Source organism: Pongo pygmaeus, chromosome 17 (assembly GCF_028885625.2).
Source record: "Pongo pygmaeus isolate AG05252 chromosome 17, NHGRI_mPonPyg2-v2.0_pri, whole genome shotgun sequence".
NCBI classification, from domain to species: domain Eukaryota; kingdom Metazoa; phylum Chordata; class Mammalia; order Primates; family Hominidae; genus Pongo; species Pongo pygmaeus.
In genome coordinates this window covers 36096894-36113149 of record NC_072390.2, presented here as the reverse complement: position 1 = coordinate 36113149, position 16256 = coordinate 36096894, and the positions used below count along the sequence as shown (strand labels likewise).

The following is a 16256-nucleotide window of genomic DNA, read 5'->3' as shown; positions in this document are numbered from 1 at the left end:
TGAATTTAATCATGAAAAAGCAGCAGAAACACCCAATTTGAGAGACAATAAGATTGTTTTTCATTACTTTGACTAAAGACTGAGGAACTCGCCCAGATTGGAAGAGACCACTAAATGCAACGTGTGATCTTGGATCAGAAAAAGAATATTAGTAGGACACTAATAATAAGCACTATATATAATTTGAATAAATGAAATTTGAATAAGGTGTATAGATTAGTTAATACAGTATTACCATATTAGTGTTAATTTTCTGGTTTTGATCACTGTACTTGCTAAGATATTAACAGCTAAAGAAGGTGGATAAAGGGCAAAAGGGAACTCTTACTAGTTTTGTAATCTTTTTGGAAGACTACAATTGTTTCAAAAACAAAAGTTAATTTTTAAAATGTTAATATTATGCAAATAAATATCAAGTACTTCATAAATATTGAGTAATCTTATAGAATGTAATAAAATGTCAATGAACACTGATTATTAAATATTTTGAAGAAAAAGGAAAACACTGAAAGTAGTATTATAGTCCTGGGGCAAAACAAGAGCCAGGAGCTTACAATTTTGTTCAGTTCTAAAAAAAAAAAAAAAAAAAAAAACCCTGAAGAATTTAAACAGTAGAAATTAAAATACATTTCAACAAGTATTTCATATGAAGGTTGGCTATCCTGCGTCCATCCTGCTCTTAAAATGTTTGTTAAAAGATCAGATGAACAAGATAAACCACTATATATAACAAATTAATGTATAAAATTCTTATTAAACTAAGATTCTAAAACAGTTACTTCTGAAAAACATCTACTTTCATATTAAGATAATAAAACTATTAATATGATAGATACACCCCATACTACAAACATATAGATAACATTAATATCCCTTCAAAAATCACCGTAGTAAAGAATCTGTTACACTTTACCCTAGATACTTAAATTTCCTCATAAAGCTACAATTACTGATAACAAGAATTCCTCCAAATAAGGGTTGTGGTCAGACTTTAGCTTGAGCTAGCATGACAACAAAACTTCAAGGCTGCAGGTGACAAAACCCTGTCTCAAAAAAAAAAGAGTAGGCAGAAATTAGGCATAGGCCTCAAACACTGTTGCTGGCAGTTTCAACTCTCAAAACGTCTTCAAAAAGCAATTAGTCAACATCTACCAAAATGTTAAATATGTGCAATGTTTTGATGCAGCAATTCCACTTCTTCAGAAATACTCAGCACATATACACAAGGATATTATGTACAAGGATTTAGTCACTGCATCATTGTAAAGAAAACATGAAATAATAAAACGCCCATCGATAAAAGTCCTGGTTAGATAAATCACCGTATCCAATCACTGGAATACTACGCAGCCATGAAACAATGGAACAATCACCAATATAATTTAGTGAAAGAAACAAAAGTGCAGAGGAGTGAATATAATTTATTATCAGTTGCACTTAAAAGGGGATTAGATTTATAGTATAATCACACACATGCTTGCCATGCAATAGAGTATTCTGTAAGACTACACAAAAAACTGGTAATAATGGCTGCCCCTTTTTGTGCTGTTGAATCTTTTTATTTTCTTCTAGTCATGTACATACACCCTTTTTAATATTCAAAAAGCTATCTAAAGCCTGGCCTTGTGGCTGACTCCTGTAATCCCAGCATTTTGGGAGGCTGAGACAGGAGGGTTGCTTGAGGCCAGGAGTTCAAGACCAGCTGAAGAAATAAAACGAGACAACTGTCTCTAAAAAAAAATTTTTTTAATAAATGTTTTTAAAAAGCTAGCTAAGGAACACAATTTTACGAATTATCTGTTCAAAAACTGAGTTGGCTTGTGTTAATTTCTTTACTGCTACTAATAATAACTATGAGCCCATTCCAAGATTTGTAAGGCTTTGCCAAACTCAATCAATGTCTTAGAAGTAGCTCATTTAGGAATTCTGAAAAGTACCCAATTTTAAATGTGAACTATTTTCTACAGAATCAAGGATAAATATCAAGGATAAATAATACCAAAGATGAATCTATATGAAAATGAGTTTGTTATTTATTTTGTGAAAGCAAGCCTTTGGTTTAATCATTTAGAAACTCTAGCGTCAATAACAGACCCCTAAAATTCACTAATCAAGATTCACTAATCAAAGGACCCTGACTCACTGCTGTGTGAGTGAGTAAGATTCTGACATCACCTTACTGAGACGGACGTCAGTGTAACAAAAAATAACATCAGGTGTCCCCTACGCCGATCTGCCACTTGGAAAAAGTATTTAACACAAAGAAATGGTTCAAGAGCTCAGGATGTTTTTCCCTCTATTGATATAAAGATATAAAATAGAACTATTTGGATGAAAAATCATTCCAGAGTCCCAAGTAACATTTGGCTACTGAACTCCAAGTAATTCTGTGTCACAGGAGGTTTAAAAAAAAAAAAAAAAGAGGGCATCTCCACAAATCCGAGGTACCAACGGCCCCTCAGCAATTATAAACGGTCAACTGAGCACCATATGGCTAGGCAAGCCTCCCTTCAGACAGTTATCACTTGGTGGCTGATTAATTTCAATGGCTTATTAGATAGGCCTCTCCAAGCCCCTTCCCAAGAGGAGGAGTCGGGTTGGGGGACCTGTGTCTGTTCTCTTCCCGGTGCTTTGTGTCTTCCAGGCTTGAAAGCATCCCGGTGATGGTGCTGCCATCATTTCCCTTGGGGGCAGGGTGTCTTTTCTGAAAGTGTTTGTTCACCCGTTCGGAACCTAGAATTCCCTTGGCGCTTTCCCTTTCCGCTCACTCCAGCCGGGCGCTGCCCACCAGGTGTCCCACCGCAGACCTCTCCCCGCGGCATCGACGCCCACCGCAGCTCGCCCCTTCTCCCCGCGCGCGCAGGCCCTGGCCAGGTGGCCGCGGCTTACCGGTGGGCGCGCTGTCCAGTATGCGGAGGTCGTAAGCCCCGGAGCAGCGGTAGTTGGCAGCGGTGCCGTTGTCCCACACTACGACCACCTCCTCGGGGCTCTCGAAGCTCCGGACGGTGCCCACATGGCCCTCGCCGCCGTCCTGCTTCCCCCACTTCCAGTCCGGGCCGCGCACTACCCGAGCGCCAACCCCTTCCACCATCACCCGGTTATTCCGGGAGTTACTCATCGGGACCCGGGCGGTGGGCTCCGCCGCTGCCGCTGCCGCCGCCGCCGCCGCTGCCGCCGGTGGGCCCGTGAGGGAGTTGGGCCCGGGCCGGACTCTCGGCGCCGGCGGGGGCGGCAGCGAGCCCCGGGGAACGTGGGAATAACTCACGGGGGCGGCGGCGCGGTCCCCGCGGAGCCCAAAGCCTCTGCCCAGCCCTCCGCCGCCGCGCCCCCCGCTCAGACTGGAGGGCGACCCGCGGCTGCTGGGAGGCGGCGGCGGGGAGCGGGCAGAGGGGAGGGGGCCGTGGGCGGGGACTCTCCCGCTTCCTCCGGGCTCCCCGGCCAGGCTACAGCGACGGCCGCCAGGAAACCACGCTCTCCCCCGGCCGGGAGCGCGAGGAGCGCAGGGGGCCGGGGGAGGCTAGCCCGAGGGGGGCGGCGGGGAGCAAGCTTAACTGCCGGCCTTTCTGCGATCCCGGCCCCTCGCTCCGGGGCGGGCGCCCAAGCGCCGGCGCCGCCTCCTCCCCCGTGGGCAGTGGTGGTACCTCCCGGCGTCCGGCGAGCGCCCGGGCCCTCAGGCCCCCTTCTCTCTGCCCCCGCACCAGCCGCCGCGCTCCGCCCCGCCACAGAGTCCCAGCGGGCGAGAGCGGCTCCACATCCGGGTACCGCCGTACCCAAGGCCGCAGCGGCACCTTCTCAGAGTGTCTAGGAGGGGGATCCTCGGCAATAATAGAGTGGGAAAGCTTTCAGAGAGCCGCGCGATCGCGGGAAGAAAGGAGGAGAAAACTGATCCCTAAGCGTCTCTCCACGGCCCAATGAGAGTGCGCATGCGCGCGGTCTAGAAAAAGGGCGGATGGAAGCCCAACCCCAGCCCGGGGCAATGGAGGGGCGGGTCCAGGGGCGGATCCCTGGAGTTGCCGCCCGGTGGTGCCGCATGCCCAATGAGCTATGAGGAAAGCGGTTAGGCCGTCCTGGAGGCGGGTCTGGAGAAAGTGAGGGTGGGGAAGCTACCCGGGCTGCTGGAGCTGTGCGGCTGTGATGTGGCCAGTTTTTCACTAACTGCTAGTTTTCCTGGGCGAACTAAGTGTGAATTAGGGATTCCACATTCTTTTAGTCTTCTTTTTTAACGAAGGTAGAAATACATTCACAGATTCTGTATTTGTGTGTAAATTGAAAACATTTCAAACCAGACAGAGCAGGTTAATAGTGTGTTCTTAAGCTGAACAGCATGGTATGGAATGTTGTGAGCAACGGTAAAGCCTTTTAGAAGGTGTGTCTTGCCTTTATGCAGAATTAGGGTGATAGGCAGACTCCAAACTTTGCTCATTAATAATTGCCTCCACTCACGAAAAAATTCAGTCCCTAATTACAAAATACAACCTTCAAAGGAAGATTCAAAGACTATAAGAGAAGTTTCTGGTTGCCGTTATTCAAATGACATTATGCTGCATAGGGTTTAAAACCAGTGTTTCCACAGGCCAGCACTGTTGGCACTGTTAGCATGCGTTGTTAGCATAAACTGTTGCTTTTCCTGATGGTCAAAGGAGGGAAATGCTAACGGAATGGATAATCAAGGGAAAAGACAACAAAACGGACGTAAAATGTAACCAAGGAATTACTATGCACTGAAATAAAATTTTTTGTTTGGTTTTTTTTTTTTTTTTTTTTTGCTTTGTTTTTGAGACAGGGTCTCACTCTGTCAGCCAGGCTGGAGTGCAGTGGCGCCATCTCAGCTCCCCGCCCACCTCAGCCTCCTGAGTAGCTGGGACCTCAGGAACGCACAACCACGCCCAGCCAGTTTTTTGTATTTTTGGCAGAGATGGGGTGGGGGGGGCGCGCAGGGGGGAGCTTCTTGGCGGATATATCTCACTATTTTCCCTGGCTGGACTGGTCTCGAACTCCTGAGCTCAAGCAATCCTCCCACCTCAGCCTCCCAAAGTGTTTATCCCAGGGATAAAGCCAACTTGATCGTGGTGGATAAGCTTTTTGATGTGCTCAGCTGGCTTCTGTTTGCTAGTATTTTATTGAGGATTTTCGCATCGATGTTCATCAGGGATATTGGCCTGAAATTTTCTTTTTTTGTTGTGTCTGTGCCAGGTTTCGGTATCAGGATGATGCTGGCTTCGTAAAATGAGTTTTACGAAGGAGGGAGGATTCCCTCTTTTTCTGTTGTTTGGAATAGTTTCAGAAAGAACAGTACCAGCTCCTCTTTGTACCTCTGGTAGAATTCGGCTGTGAATCTGTCTGGTCCTGGACTTTTTTTGATTGGTAGGCTATTAATTATTGCCTCAATTTCAGAACTTGTTATTGGTCTGTTTAGGGATTCGACTTCTTCCTGGTTTAGCCTTGGGAGAGTGTATGTGTCCGGGAATTTATCAATTTCTTCTAGATTTTCTAGTTTATTTGCATAGAGGTGTTTATAGTATTATCTGATGGTAGTTTGTATTTCTGTGGGATTGTTTGTGATATCCCCTTTATAATTTTTTATTGCATCTATTTGATTCTTCTCTCTTTTCTTCTTTATTAGTCTGACTAGTGGTCTATCTAAGTAGTTGATCTTTTTCAAAAAACCAGCTCCTGGATTCATTAATTTTTTTGAAGGGTTTTTCGTGTCTCTATCTCCTTCAGTTCTGCTCTGATCTTAGTTATTTCTTGTCTTCTGCTAGCTTTTGAATTTGTTTTTGCTTCTCTAGTTTTTTTTTTTTTCTTTTTTTTTTTTTTTTTGAGATGGAGTCTCACTCTGTGGCTCAGGCTGGAGTGCAGTGGTGTGATCTCAGCTCACTGCAAGCTCCATCTCCTGGGTTCACGCCATTCTGCTGCCTCAGCCTCCCGAGTACCTGGGACCACAGGCGCCCACCATCATGCCCAGCGAATTTGTTGTATTTTTAGTAGAGATGGAGTTTCACCGTTCTAGACAGGATGGTCTCGATCTCCTGATCTCGTGATCCGCCCGCCTCGGCCTCCCAAAGTGCTGGGATTAGAGGCGTGAGCCACCGTGCCCGGCCTCTCTAGTTATTTTAATTGTGATGTTAGAATGTTGATTTTAGATCTTTCCTGCTTTCTCTGTGGGCATTTAGTTCTATAAATTTCCCTCTACACACTGCTTTAAATGAGTCCTGGGATTCTGGTACATTGTGTCTTTGTTCTCATTGGTTTCAAAGAACATCTTTATTTCTGCCTTAATTTCCTTATTTACCCAGTAGTCATTCAGGAACACGTTGTTCAGTTCCCATGTAGCTGTGAGGTTTTGAGTGAGTTTCTTAATCCTGAGTTCTAATTTGATTGCACTGTGGTCTGAGAGACTGTTTGTTATGATTTCCATTCTTTTGCATTTGCTGAGGAGTGTTTTACTTCCAATTATGTGGAATAACCAGCTAGCCTCATAATGACAGGACCAAATTCACACATAACAATATTAGAATTTTAGAATAAGTGCAATGTGGTGCTGAGAAGAATGTATATTCTATTGATTTGGGGTGGAGAGTTCTGTAAACGTCTATTAGGTCTGCTTGGTCCAGAGCTGAGTTCCAGTCCTGGATATCCTTGTTAATTTTGTCTTGTTGATCTGTCTAACAGTGACAGTGGGGTGTTAAAGTCTCCCACTATTATTGTGTGGGAGTCTAAGTCTCTTTGTAGGTCTCTAAGAACTTGCTTTATGAATCTGGGTGCTCCTGTATTGGGTGCATATATATTTAGGATAGTTAGCGCTTCTTGTTGCATTGATCCCTTTACCATTATGTAATGCCCTTCTTTATCTCTTTTGATCTTTGTTGGTTTAAAGTCTGTTTCATCAGAGACTAGGATTGCAACCCTTGCCTTTTTTTGCTTTCTATCTGCTTGGTAAATATTCCTCCATCCCTTTATTTTGAGCCTATGTGTGTCTTTGTACATGAGATGGGTCTCCTGAATACAGCACACCAATGGGTCTTGACTCTATCCAATTTGCCAGTCTGTGTCTTTTAATTGGGGCACTTAACCTGTTTACATTTAAGTTTAATATTGGTATGTGTGAATTTGATCCTGTCATTATGATGCTAGCTGGTTATTTTTCCTGTTAGTTGATGCAGTTTCTTCATAGCGTCAATGGTCTTTACAATTTGGCATGTTTTTCAGCGGGTGGTACCAGTTGTTCCTTTCCATGTTTAGTGCTTCCTTCAGGCCTGGAGGTCACAAAATCTCTCAGCATTTGCTTGTCTGAAAATGATTTTATTTCTCCTTTGCTTATAAAGGTTAGTTTGGCTGGATATGAAATTCTGGGTTGAAAATTCTTTTCTTTAAGAATGTTGAATATTGGCCCCCACTCTCTTCTGGCTTGTAGGGTTTTTGCCGAGAGATCCAGTGTTAGTCTAATGGGCTTCCCCTTCTAATGGGTTTCCTTTGTGGGTAAACCGACCTTTCTCTCTGGCTGCCCTTAACATTTTTTCCTCATTTCAACCTTGGTGAATCTGATGATTATGTGTCTTGGGGTTGCTCTTCTCGAGGAGTATCTTTGTGGTGTTCTCTGTATTTCCTGAATTTGAATGTTGGCCTGCCTTACTAGGTTGGGGAAGTTCTCCTGGATAATATCCCGAAGAGTGTTTTCCAACTTGGTTCCATTCTCCCCGTCACTTTGAGGTACACCAATCAAACGTATATTTGGTCTTTTCACATAGTCCCATATTTCTTGGAGGCTTTGTTCTTTTCACTCTTTTTTCTCTAATCTTGTCTTCTCACTTTATTTCATTGAGTTGATCTTCAGTCTCTGATATCCCATCTTCCGCTTGATCGATTCAGCTATTGATACTTGTGTATGCTTCACGAAGTTCTCGTGCTATGTTTTTCAGCTCCATCAGGTCATTTATGTTCTTCTCTAAATAGGTTTTTCTAGTTAGCAATTTATCTAACCTTTTTTCAATTTTCCTAGCTTCCTTGCATTGGGTTAGAACATGCTCCTTTAGCTTGGAGGAGTTTGTTATTACTGACCTTCTGAAGCCTACTTCTGTCAATTCGTCAAACTCATTCTCCATCCAGTTTTGTTCCCTTGCTGGCGAGGAGTTGTGATCCTTTGAAGAAGAGGCATTCTGGTTTTTGGAATTTTCAGCCTTTTTGTGCTGGTTTCTCCCCATCTCCGTGGATTTATCTACCTTTTGTCTTTGATGTTGGTGACCTTCAGATGACGTCCTTTTTGTTGATGTTGATACTATTCCTTTCTGTTTGTTAGTTTTCCTTCTAACAGTCAGGCACCTCTGCTGCAGGTCTGCTGGCATTTGCTAGAGGTCCACTCCATACCCTGTTTGCCTGGGTATCACCAGCAGAGGCTGCAGAATAGCAAAGATTGCTGTCTGTTCCTTCCTCTGGAAGCTTCGTCCCAGAGGGGCACCTGCCAAATGCCAGCCAGCACTCTCCTGTATGAGGTGTCTGTCAGCCCCTACTGGGAGGTGTCTCCCAGTCAGGATACATGGGGGTCAGGGACCCACTTGAGGAAGCAGTCTGTCGCTTATCAGAGCTCGAACGCTGTGCTCGGAGATCCACTGCTCTCTTCACAGCTGTCAGACAGGGATATTTAAGTCAGCTGAAGATGTGCCCACAACTGCCCCTTCCCCCAGGTACTCTGTCCCAGGGAGGTGGGGGTTTTATCTATAAGTCCCTGACTGGGGCTGCTGCCTTTTTTTCAGAGATGCCCTGCCCAGAGAGGAGGAATCTAGAGAGGCAGTCTGGCTGCAGTGTCATTGCTGAGTTGTAGAGGGCCTCCACCCAGTTTGAACTTCCGGGCGGCTTTGTTTACACTGTGAGAGTAAAACCGCCTACTCAAGCCACAGCAATGGCGGATGCCCCTCCCCCCACCAAGCTTGAGCATCCCAGGTCAACCTCAGACTGCTGTGCTAGCAGCAAGAATTTCAAGCCAGTGGATCTTAGCTTGCTGGGCTCTGTGGGGATGGGACCCGCTGAGCCAGACCACTTGGCTCACTGGCTTCAGCCCCCTTTCCAGGGGAGTAAACGGTTCTGTCTTGCTGGTGTTCCAGATGCCACCGGGGTATGAAAAAAAAACTCTTGCAGCTAGCTCGGTGTCTGCCCAAATGACCACCCAGTTTTGTGCTTGAAACCCAGGGCCCTGGTGGCGTAGGCACCGGAGGAAATTTCCTGGTCTGCTGGTTGTGAAGACTGTGGGAAAAGCACAGTATCTGGTCCGGAGTACCCCGTTCCTCCCAGTACAGTCTCTCACAGCTTCCCTTGGCTTGGGGAGGGAGATCCACCAACCCCTTGTGCTTCCTGAGTGAGGCAATGCCCTACTCTGCTTCAGCTTGCCCTCCGTGGGCTGCACCCACTGTCCAACCAGTCCCAGTGAGATGAACCAGGTACCTCAGTTGGAAATGCAGAAATCACCCGCCTTCTGCATCAATCTCGCTGGGAGCTGCAGACGGGAGCTGTTCCTATTAGGCCACCTTGCCAGCCAGCATGTTCTTAAAATCAACACTTAATCATACACTGCCATATGATCCAGCCATTCCACTCTTCAGTACTTACCCAAAAGGAAAGAAAATACACAAGGAGACTTGAAAATGTTCATGGAAAATGTGTATTATGAAAAAACTGCATGGAGTTCCATTTTTTGTGTACCAAAATTAACTCCTACTGACTTGTTATAACATGTCTGAACAGGATCTAGTTTGAAGCACTAAGAAGGATAAGACATTAGTTTGAAGAGTCCCTGGCTGGGAGCCGTGGCTCACGCCTGTAATCCCGGCACTTTGGCAGGCTGAGGTGGATGGATCATTTGAGGTCAGGAGTTCGAGGTCAGCCTGGCCAACATGGTGAAACCCTGTCTCTACTAAAAATACAAAAATTAGCCAGGCGTGGTGGCATGTGCTTGTAGTCCTAGCTACTCGGGAGGCTGAGGCAAAAGAATCACTTGAACCCGGGAGGTAAAGGTTGCAGTGAGCTGAGATCGTGCCACTGCACTCCAGCCTGGGTGACAGAGCAAGCCTCTGTCTCAAAAAAAAAAAAAGAAAGAAAGAAAAGAAAAGAGTCCCTATTAGAGCAACATGAATTCTATTAAAATCAAAGCAAGAACAGCCGGGCACAGTGGCTCACACCTGTAATCCCAGCACTTTGGGAGGCCGAGGCGGGTGGATCACGAGGTCAGGAAATTGAGACCATCCTGGCTAACATGGTGAAACCCCGTCTCCAATAAAAATCCAAAAAATAGCCAGGCGTGGTGGCGGGCGCCTGTAGTCCCAGCTACTCGGGAGGCTGAGGCAGCAGAATGGCGTGAACCCGGGAGGCGGAGCTTGCAGTAAGCCGAAATCGTGCCACTGCACTCCAGCCTGGGCGAAAGAGCGAGACTCCGTCTCAAAAAAAAAAAAAAAAAAAAATCAAAGCAAGGACAAATATCATATTTATGGTGAGGCTTAGATGCTTAGATGGAAGAATGGCGAAATCAATGATGCTTAATGAGACATTTATGGGGACAATGCCCCAAAGTAATCAGCAGTTTTTAAATGGATAACTCATTTTAAGAAAGGACGAGATGGGCCCACCTGAGGTCAGGAGTTTGAGACCAGCCTGATCAACATGGAGAAACCCTGTCTCTACTAAAAATACAAAATTAGCTGCACGCGATGGCACATGCCTGTAATCCCAGCTACTCAGGAGGCTGAGGCAGGCGAATCTCTTGAACCCAGGAGGCAGAGGTTGCAGTGAGCCGAGATTGCACCATTGCACTACAGCCTTGGCAACAAGAGCGAAACTCCATCTCAAAAAAAAGAAAAAAGAAAGGACGAGATGATGTAGAAAAGCCTACAGCAGCAGACCCTCCAGCTCAATTTGTAAAAACAAAAATTAATCTTGTTCATGCCCTAATTGAAGAGGACCAACTATTAACAGCACAAAAATAGGCAATACCAGCCAGGTGCTGTGGCTCACACCTTTATTCCCTCAGGAGGCTTACATGGGAGGCTGAGGTGGGAGAATGGCTTGGGGCCAGGAGTTCAAGACAAGCCTGGGTAACATAGTAAGATCCAGTCTGTTTAAAAGAATATAAAAATTAGTCAGGTGTGGGTGCACACGCCGGTAGCCAGCTCCCACCTACTTCAGGGGCTGAGGCGAGATGATCACTTGAGCCTAGGAGTTCAAGGCTGTAGGAAAGTATGATCTCAGAAAATTTATATACATTATAAACATCTCGGTTCAGCTTACACAATTCCACTGAAAAATTAAAATCAAGCAAACTCTCCACTGAATGGGTGCCAAAACTATTTTACTCACATCAGCTGCAGACAAGAGCAGAGCTTTCAAAGGAAACTTTAAACAAATAGAATCAAGACCCTGAAGCATTTTCTCAAAGAATTGCAACAAGCGATGGAACACAACTTTACCAGTACAATCCTAAAGACAAAGTACAATCAAAGCAATGGCTACCAAGAGGTGGAAGTGGTCCAGTCAAAGCAAAAGTGGACCGGTCACAAGCAAAGGTCATGGCAACAGTTTTTTGAGATGCTGGAGGCATTTTGCTTGTTGACTTTCTGGAGAGCCAAAAAACAATAACATCTGCTTATTACAAGAGTGTTTTGAGAATAATGTCCAGAAAACCTCACCAGAGAGTTCTTCTCCACCACAACAGTGTTTCTACTCATTCCTCTCCTCAAACAAGGGATATTTTGTGAGAGTTTTTAAGGGAAATCATTAGGCATCCAACCTACAGTGCTGCTTTGGCTTTTTCTTGTTGCCTAACTTCTTTTTGTTTACTAACCTTAAAAAATCGTTTGTTTCCTAATCTTAAAAAATCTTTAAGGCCTATAATCCCAGCACTTTGGGAGGCCAAGGTGGGAGGATCGCTTGATCCCAGGAATTCATGACCAGCCTGGTCATGAATAACAAGATCCCATCTCTACAGAAAAATCAAAAAGCTAGGCAGGCATGGTAGCACATGCCTGTAGTCCCAGCTACTCAGGAGGCTGAGGTGGAAGGATCATTTAAGCCCAGGAGATGGAGGTTGCAGTAAGCCTAGATCATGCTACTGCACTCCGGACTGGGCAACAGAGCAAGGCCAATCCTGTCTCTCTCTCTCTCTCTCTCTTGCTCTGTGTGTGTGTGTGTGTGTGTGTGTGTGTGTGTGTGTACATATAAAATTTTTTTTTTTTAGATGGAGCCTTACGCTGTTGCCCAGGCTAGAGTGCAGAGACATGATCTCGGCTCACTGCAACCTCTGCCTCCTGGGTTCAAGTAATTCTCCTGCCTCAGCCTCCCTCGTAGCTGGGATTACAGGCACATACCACCACACCCAGCTAATTTTTGTATTTTTAGTAGAGACAGAGTTTTGCCATGTTGGCCAGGCTGGTGTTAAACTCCTGACCTCAAGTGATCTGCCTGCCTCAGCCTCCCAAAGTGCTGTGATTACAGGCATGAGCCACCGCGCCTGGCTGTCAAAAAGTATATATATATTTAAAGGGCACCCATTTTACTTCAATAAAGGGCACCCATTTTTCTTCTTCTTTAGTGTAAAAAAGACTGTATCAATATGGTTAAATTCCCAGTACCATCCGTTCTTTAGGGATGGACAAAATGGCTAGAATCATTGCTTACAAAAGTGTCTTAAACTTTATGGAGCTTATGTTGGGAAATAAAGTTTGCATTTTTAATTTTTATCTTTTAATTCCATTTTTCCACAATGCTTTTGAAGTCTCCATATTCACACAAAGTTTCGTACACAAATGTTCACAACAGCTTTTTTTTGAGACGGAGTTTCACTCTGTTGCCCAGGCTGGAGTGCGGTGGTGCAATCTCGGCTCACTGCAAGCTCTGCCTCCTGGGTTCACGCCATTCTCCTGCCTCAGCCTCCCGAGTAGCTGGGACTACAGGTGCCCGCCACCACGCCCGGCTAATGTTTTGTATTTATAGTAGAGACGGGGTTTCACCGTGTTAGCCAAGATGGTCTCGATCTCCTGACCTCGTGATCCGCCTGCCTCGGCTTCCCAATGTGTTGGGATTACAGGCGTGAGCCACCACGCCTGGCCAGCTTTATTTGTAATAGTTGAAAACTGGCAAAAATATCATCTGTCCTTCAACAGGTGAATAGATCAGCATCTTGCAGTATAGTCATACAATAGAATAATACTCCGCAATAAAAAGAAATGAATATTGAAACATGCAACAGCCTGGATGAATCTCAAAATAATTATGCTGAGTGAAAGAAGCTAGACAAAAATAAAGTACCTACACGCTGGAGGTTGATTGATGAATGAGAAAGACAGTCACTGCACCCCAGAAACTTATAATCTGGTGGGAAATCAAAACCAATACTCAGGTACATACAATTCAGAAGGATAAGTGTATTTGATGGGAATAAACCCAGAGAGGGTCACCTAAGTCCATTTTAATGGATCAAAGAAATATTTTTAACCAAGGGTTGAAAGGTAAGTACAAGTTGGCCAATTCACTCAGGAGGTGAAAGTAAAAAAGAGAATTCCAAATTTCTAGGTAAAAGGGACTGCATACATGAAAGCCCATAAGCAAAAGAGGGGGAAAGCATGAAACACGGGAGAAACCAAAAGTTCTGCATGGCTTCAACAAAGAACAAGAGAGAGAAGTACAGGGCCTGCAAGACTGTGTTGAAATTTATCCTAATAGCAATGAGAAGCTATTAGAGTTTAAAGGAGGGAGTGACATGATCAAATTTGGATTTCACAAAAAGCAATTTAGTCACATTATAAATAATGAATTTGAAATGAATGAGATTTAAGTCAGGGAAATTGTTTGGCAGACCATCAAACTAATATTGAGAGAAGATGGTGACCTGGACCAGTGCAATTACAGCTTTCTGGCTTGGGCAACCAAGTGAAAGGGTAGAGCCATTCACTGAGACAGAGAACAACAAAAGCATGGCATGGTTGGTTTTTTTTAGACAGAGTCTTACTCCATCTCCCAGGCTGGAGTGCAATGGCACAATCTCTGCTCACTGCAACCTGCGTCTCCTGAGTTCAAGCAATTCTCCCGCCTCAGACTCCTGAGTAGCCAGGACTACAGGCGCACACCACCACACCCGGCTAATTTTTTTTTATTTTTAGCAGAGACGGGGTTTCACCATGTTGGCCAGGCTGGTCTTGAACTCTTGACCTCAGGTGATCCACCCGCCTTGGCCTCCCAAAGTGCTGGGATTACAGGCATGAGCCACTGCGCCCAGCCCAGTGTTAATTTTTTTAAACATAATTTGGAAGCTTGGAGGAGAAATATGAGCTGAAGAAAGGAAAACATGAAAACCAAAAGGATCTAAAGGACACAGGAACAAAGAAGACACTGATGACCTTGAAAAGAGTAATTTCAGAAGCTTCATGGTGGCACAAATCAGACTACAATAAATAGACTGAAGAATGAAGGAATTCAAGGAAGGTGAGATAGTGCAACCACGTTGGCCTAGATGGCTAGTTCTTGATCCAATATTCATTCTTTCCAACCATCTTAGTCCATTTGAGCTGCTATATCAAGATACCTTAGTCACAGTTCTTGAGGCTGCAAAGTCCAAGAGCAAGGCACATAGATTGCTGTGATCTGAATGTTTGTCCCCCAAAAAATTCATGTGTTGACAATCTCCAATGTGATAGTATTAAGAAGTAGAGTCTTTAGTAGGTCATTAGGTGATGAGGGCAATGGGATTAGTGCCTTTGTAAGAGAGGCTTGAGCTGGGTGCAGTGGCTCACTCCTGTAGTCTCAGCACTTTGGGAGGTTGAGGCAGGCGGATCACTTGAGGCCAGGAGTTCGAGACCAGCCTGGCCAACATGGCGAAATCCTGTCTCAACTAAAATTACAAAACTTAGCCAGGTGTGGTTGCAGGTGCCTGTAATCCCAGCTACTTGAGAGGCTGAGGCAGGAGAATCAGTTGAACCCAGGAGGCAGAGGTTGCAGTGAGCTGAGATCATGCCACTGCACTCCACCCTGGGTGACAGAGCGAGACTCCTTCTCGAAAATAATAATCATCATAAAAAGAGAGGCTTGAGGGAGCCCTTTTGCATCATCTACCATGTAAGAACACAGCAAAAAGGTGCCATCTATGAGGAATGGAGCCCTCATCAGACACCAAGTCGGCTGGTGTCTTGATCTTGGATCTTGGACCTCTAAACCTCCAGAACTGTGAGAAATAAATTTCTATTGTTTATAAATTACCCAGTCTAAGGTATTTTGTTATAGCAGCCCGAAGAGACTATGACACCATCTTGCTCACTAACCGAGCCCAGATTTGTTGAGGGAAGTACCCAACTAATAACTATCTTTCCCAAAGACCTATAGAGGTGATGTTGCCATGTGACACAGTTCTATATAATCAGATATATAAGCAGGTCATTGAGTGGGCTGTCTGAGATAGCTCCTTAAAGAGGAGATCACCTCTGCAAGCACCTGCCTGAGACGCAGTTGAAATGATTGGGGGAGTCATAAAAGTAACCACAAACTGAGCAGCAGAAAGAAGCAGCCAGGGACACTGACGACATCCTTTGAGTTGTGGCCACAACCCTGGGATACCTGCCATTAGACTTTTTGTCACACGAAAGAAAAAGTCCTATCTTAGGAAGAATAAACTCAAGTTTTATATACCACAATAGAGTGACTATCATTGGCAACAATTTATTGCATATTTTTAAATAGCTAGAAGAGCAGGTTTTGAATGTTCCCAACACAAAAAAATGATAAATGTTTGAGATCGTGGATATGCTAATTACCCTGATTTGATAATTACACATTGTTTACATGTATCTAAATATCACACTGGACCCCAAAAAATATGTACAATTATTATGGGTCAATTTAAAATAATAAAATCAAAAAAGAAGAAAAAGAAGAGGCCCTATCTTGACGAAGTCCCCTGTGTAAGCAATATGCAATTTCTGTCTGATACCCTACTCTTTTAAGATATTGGTGATGATGTGGAGGACGGGTGGACCAGTAACTACAGGAAGACATTGGATTAGGGATAGTTTTTTTTTTCTTTTGAGACGGAGTTTTTTTTCTCATCACCCAGGCTAGAGTGCAATGGCACCATCTTGGCTCACTACAACCTCCACTTCCCGGGTTCAAGCAATTCTCCTGCCTCAGCCTCCCGATTAGCTGGGATTACAGGTGCCCACCACAATCCCCGGCTAATTTTTGTACTGTTAGTAGAGACGGGGTTTCACCATGTTGGCCAGGCTGGTCTT

The 16256-nt window shown here is 44.7% G+C and overlaps 1 protein-coding gene across 1 annotated transcript in view; it reads right to left on the bottom strand.

Annotated features, from left to right (window-relative positions):
• The window catches only part of MIB1 (MIB E3 ubiquitin protein ligase 1), a 136364-nt gene extending 132444 nt beyond the window's left edge, over positions 1-3920 (bottom strand). Inside the window, exon 1 of the mRNA XM_054460356.2 lies at positions 2890-3920. Coding sequence (XP_054316331.1) covers positions 2890-3118 — 229 coding nt within the window. The 5' untranslated portion in view covers positions 3119-3920. The remainder of the gene's footprint in view (positions 1-2889) is intronic.
• Between the last annotated feature and the right edge of the window lie 12336 nt (positions 3921-16256).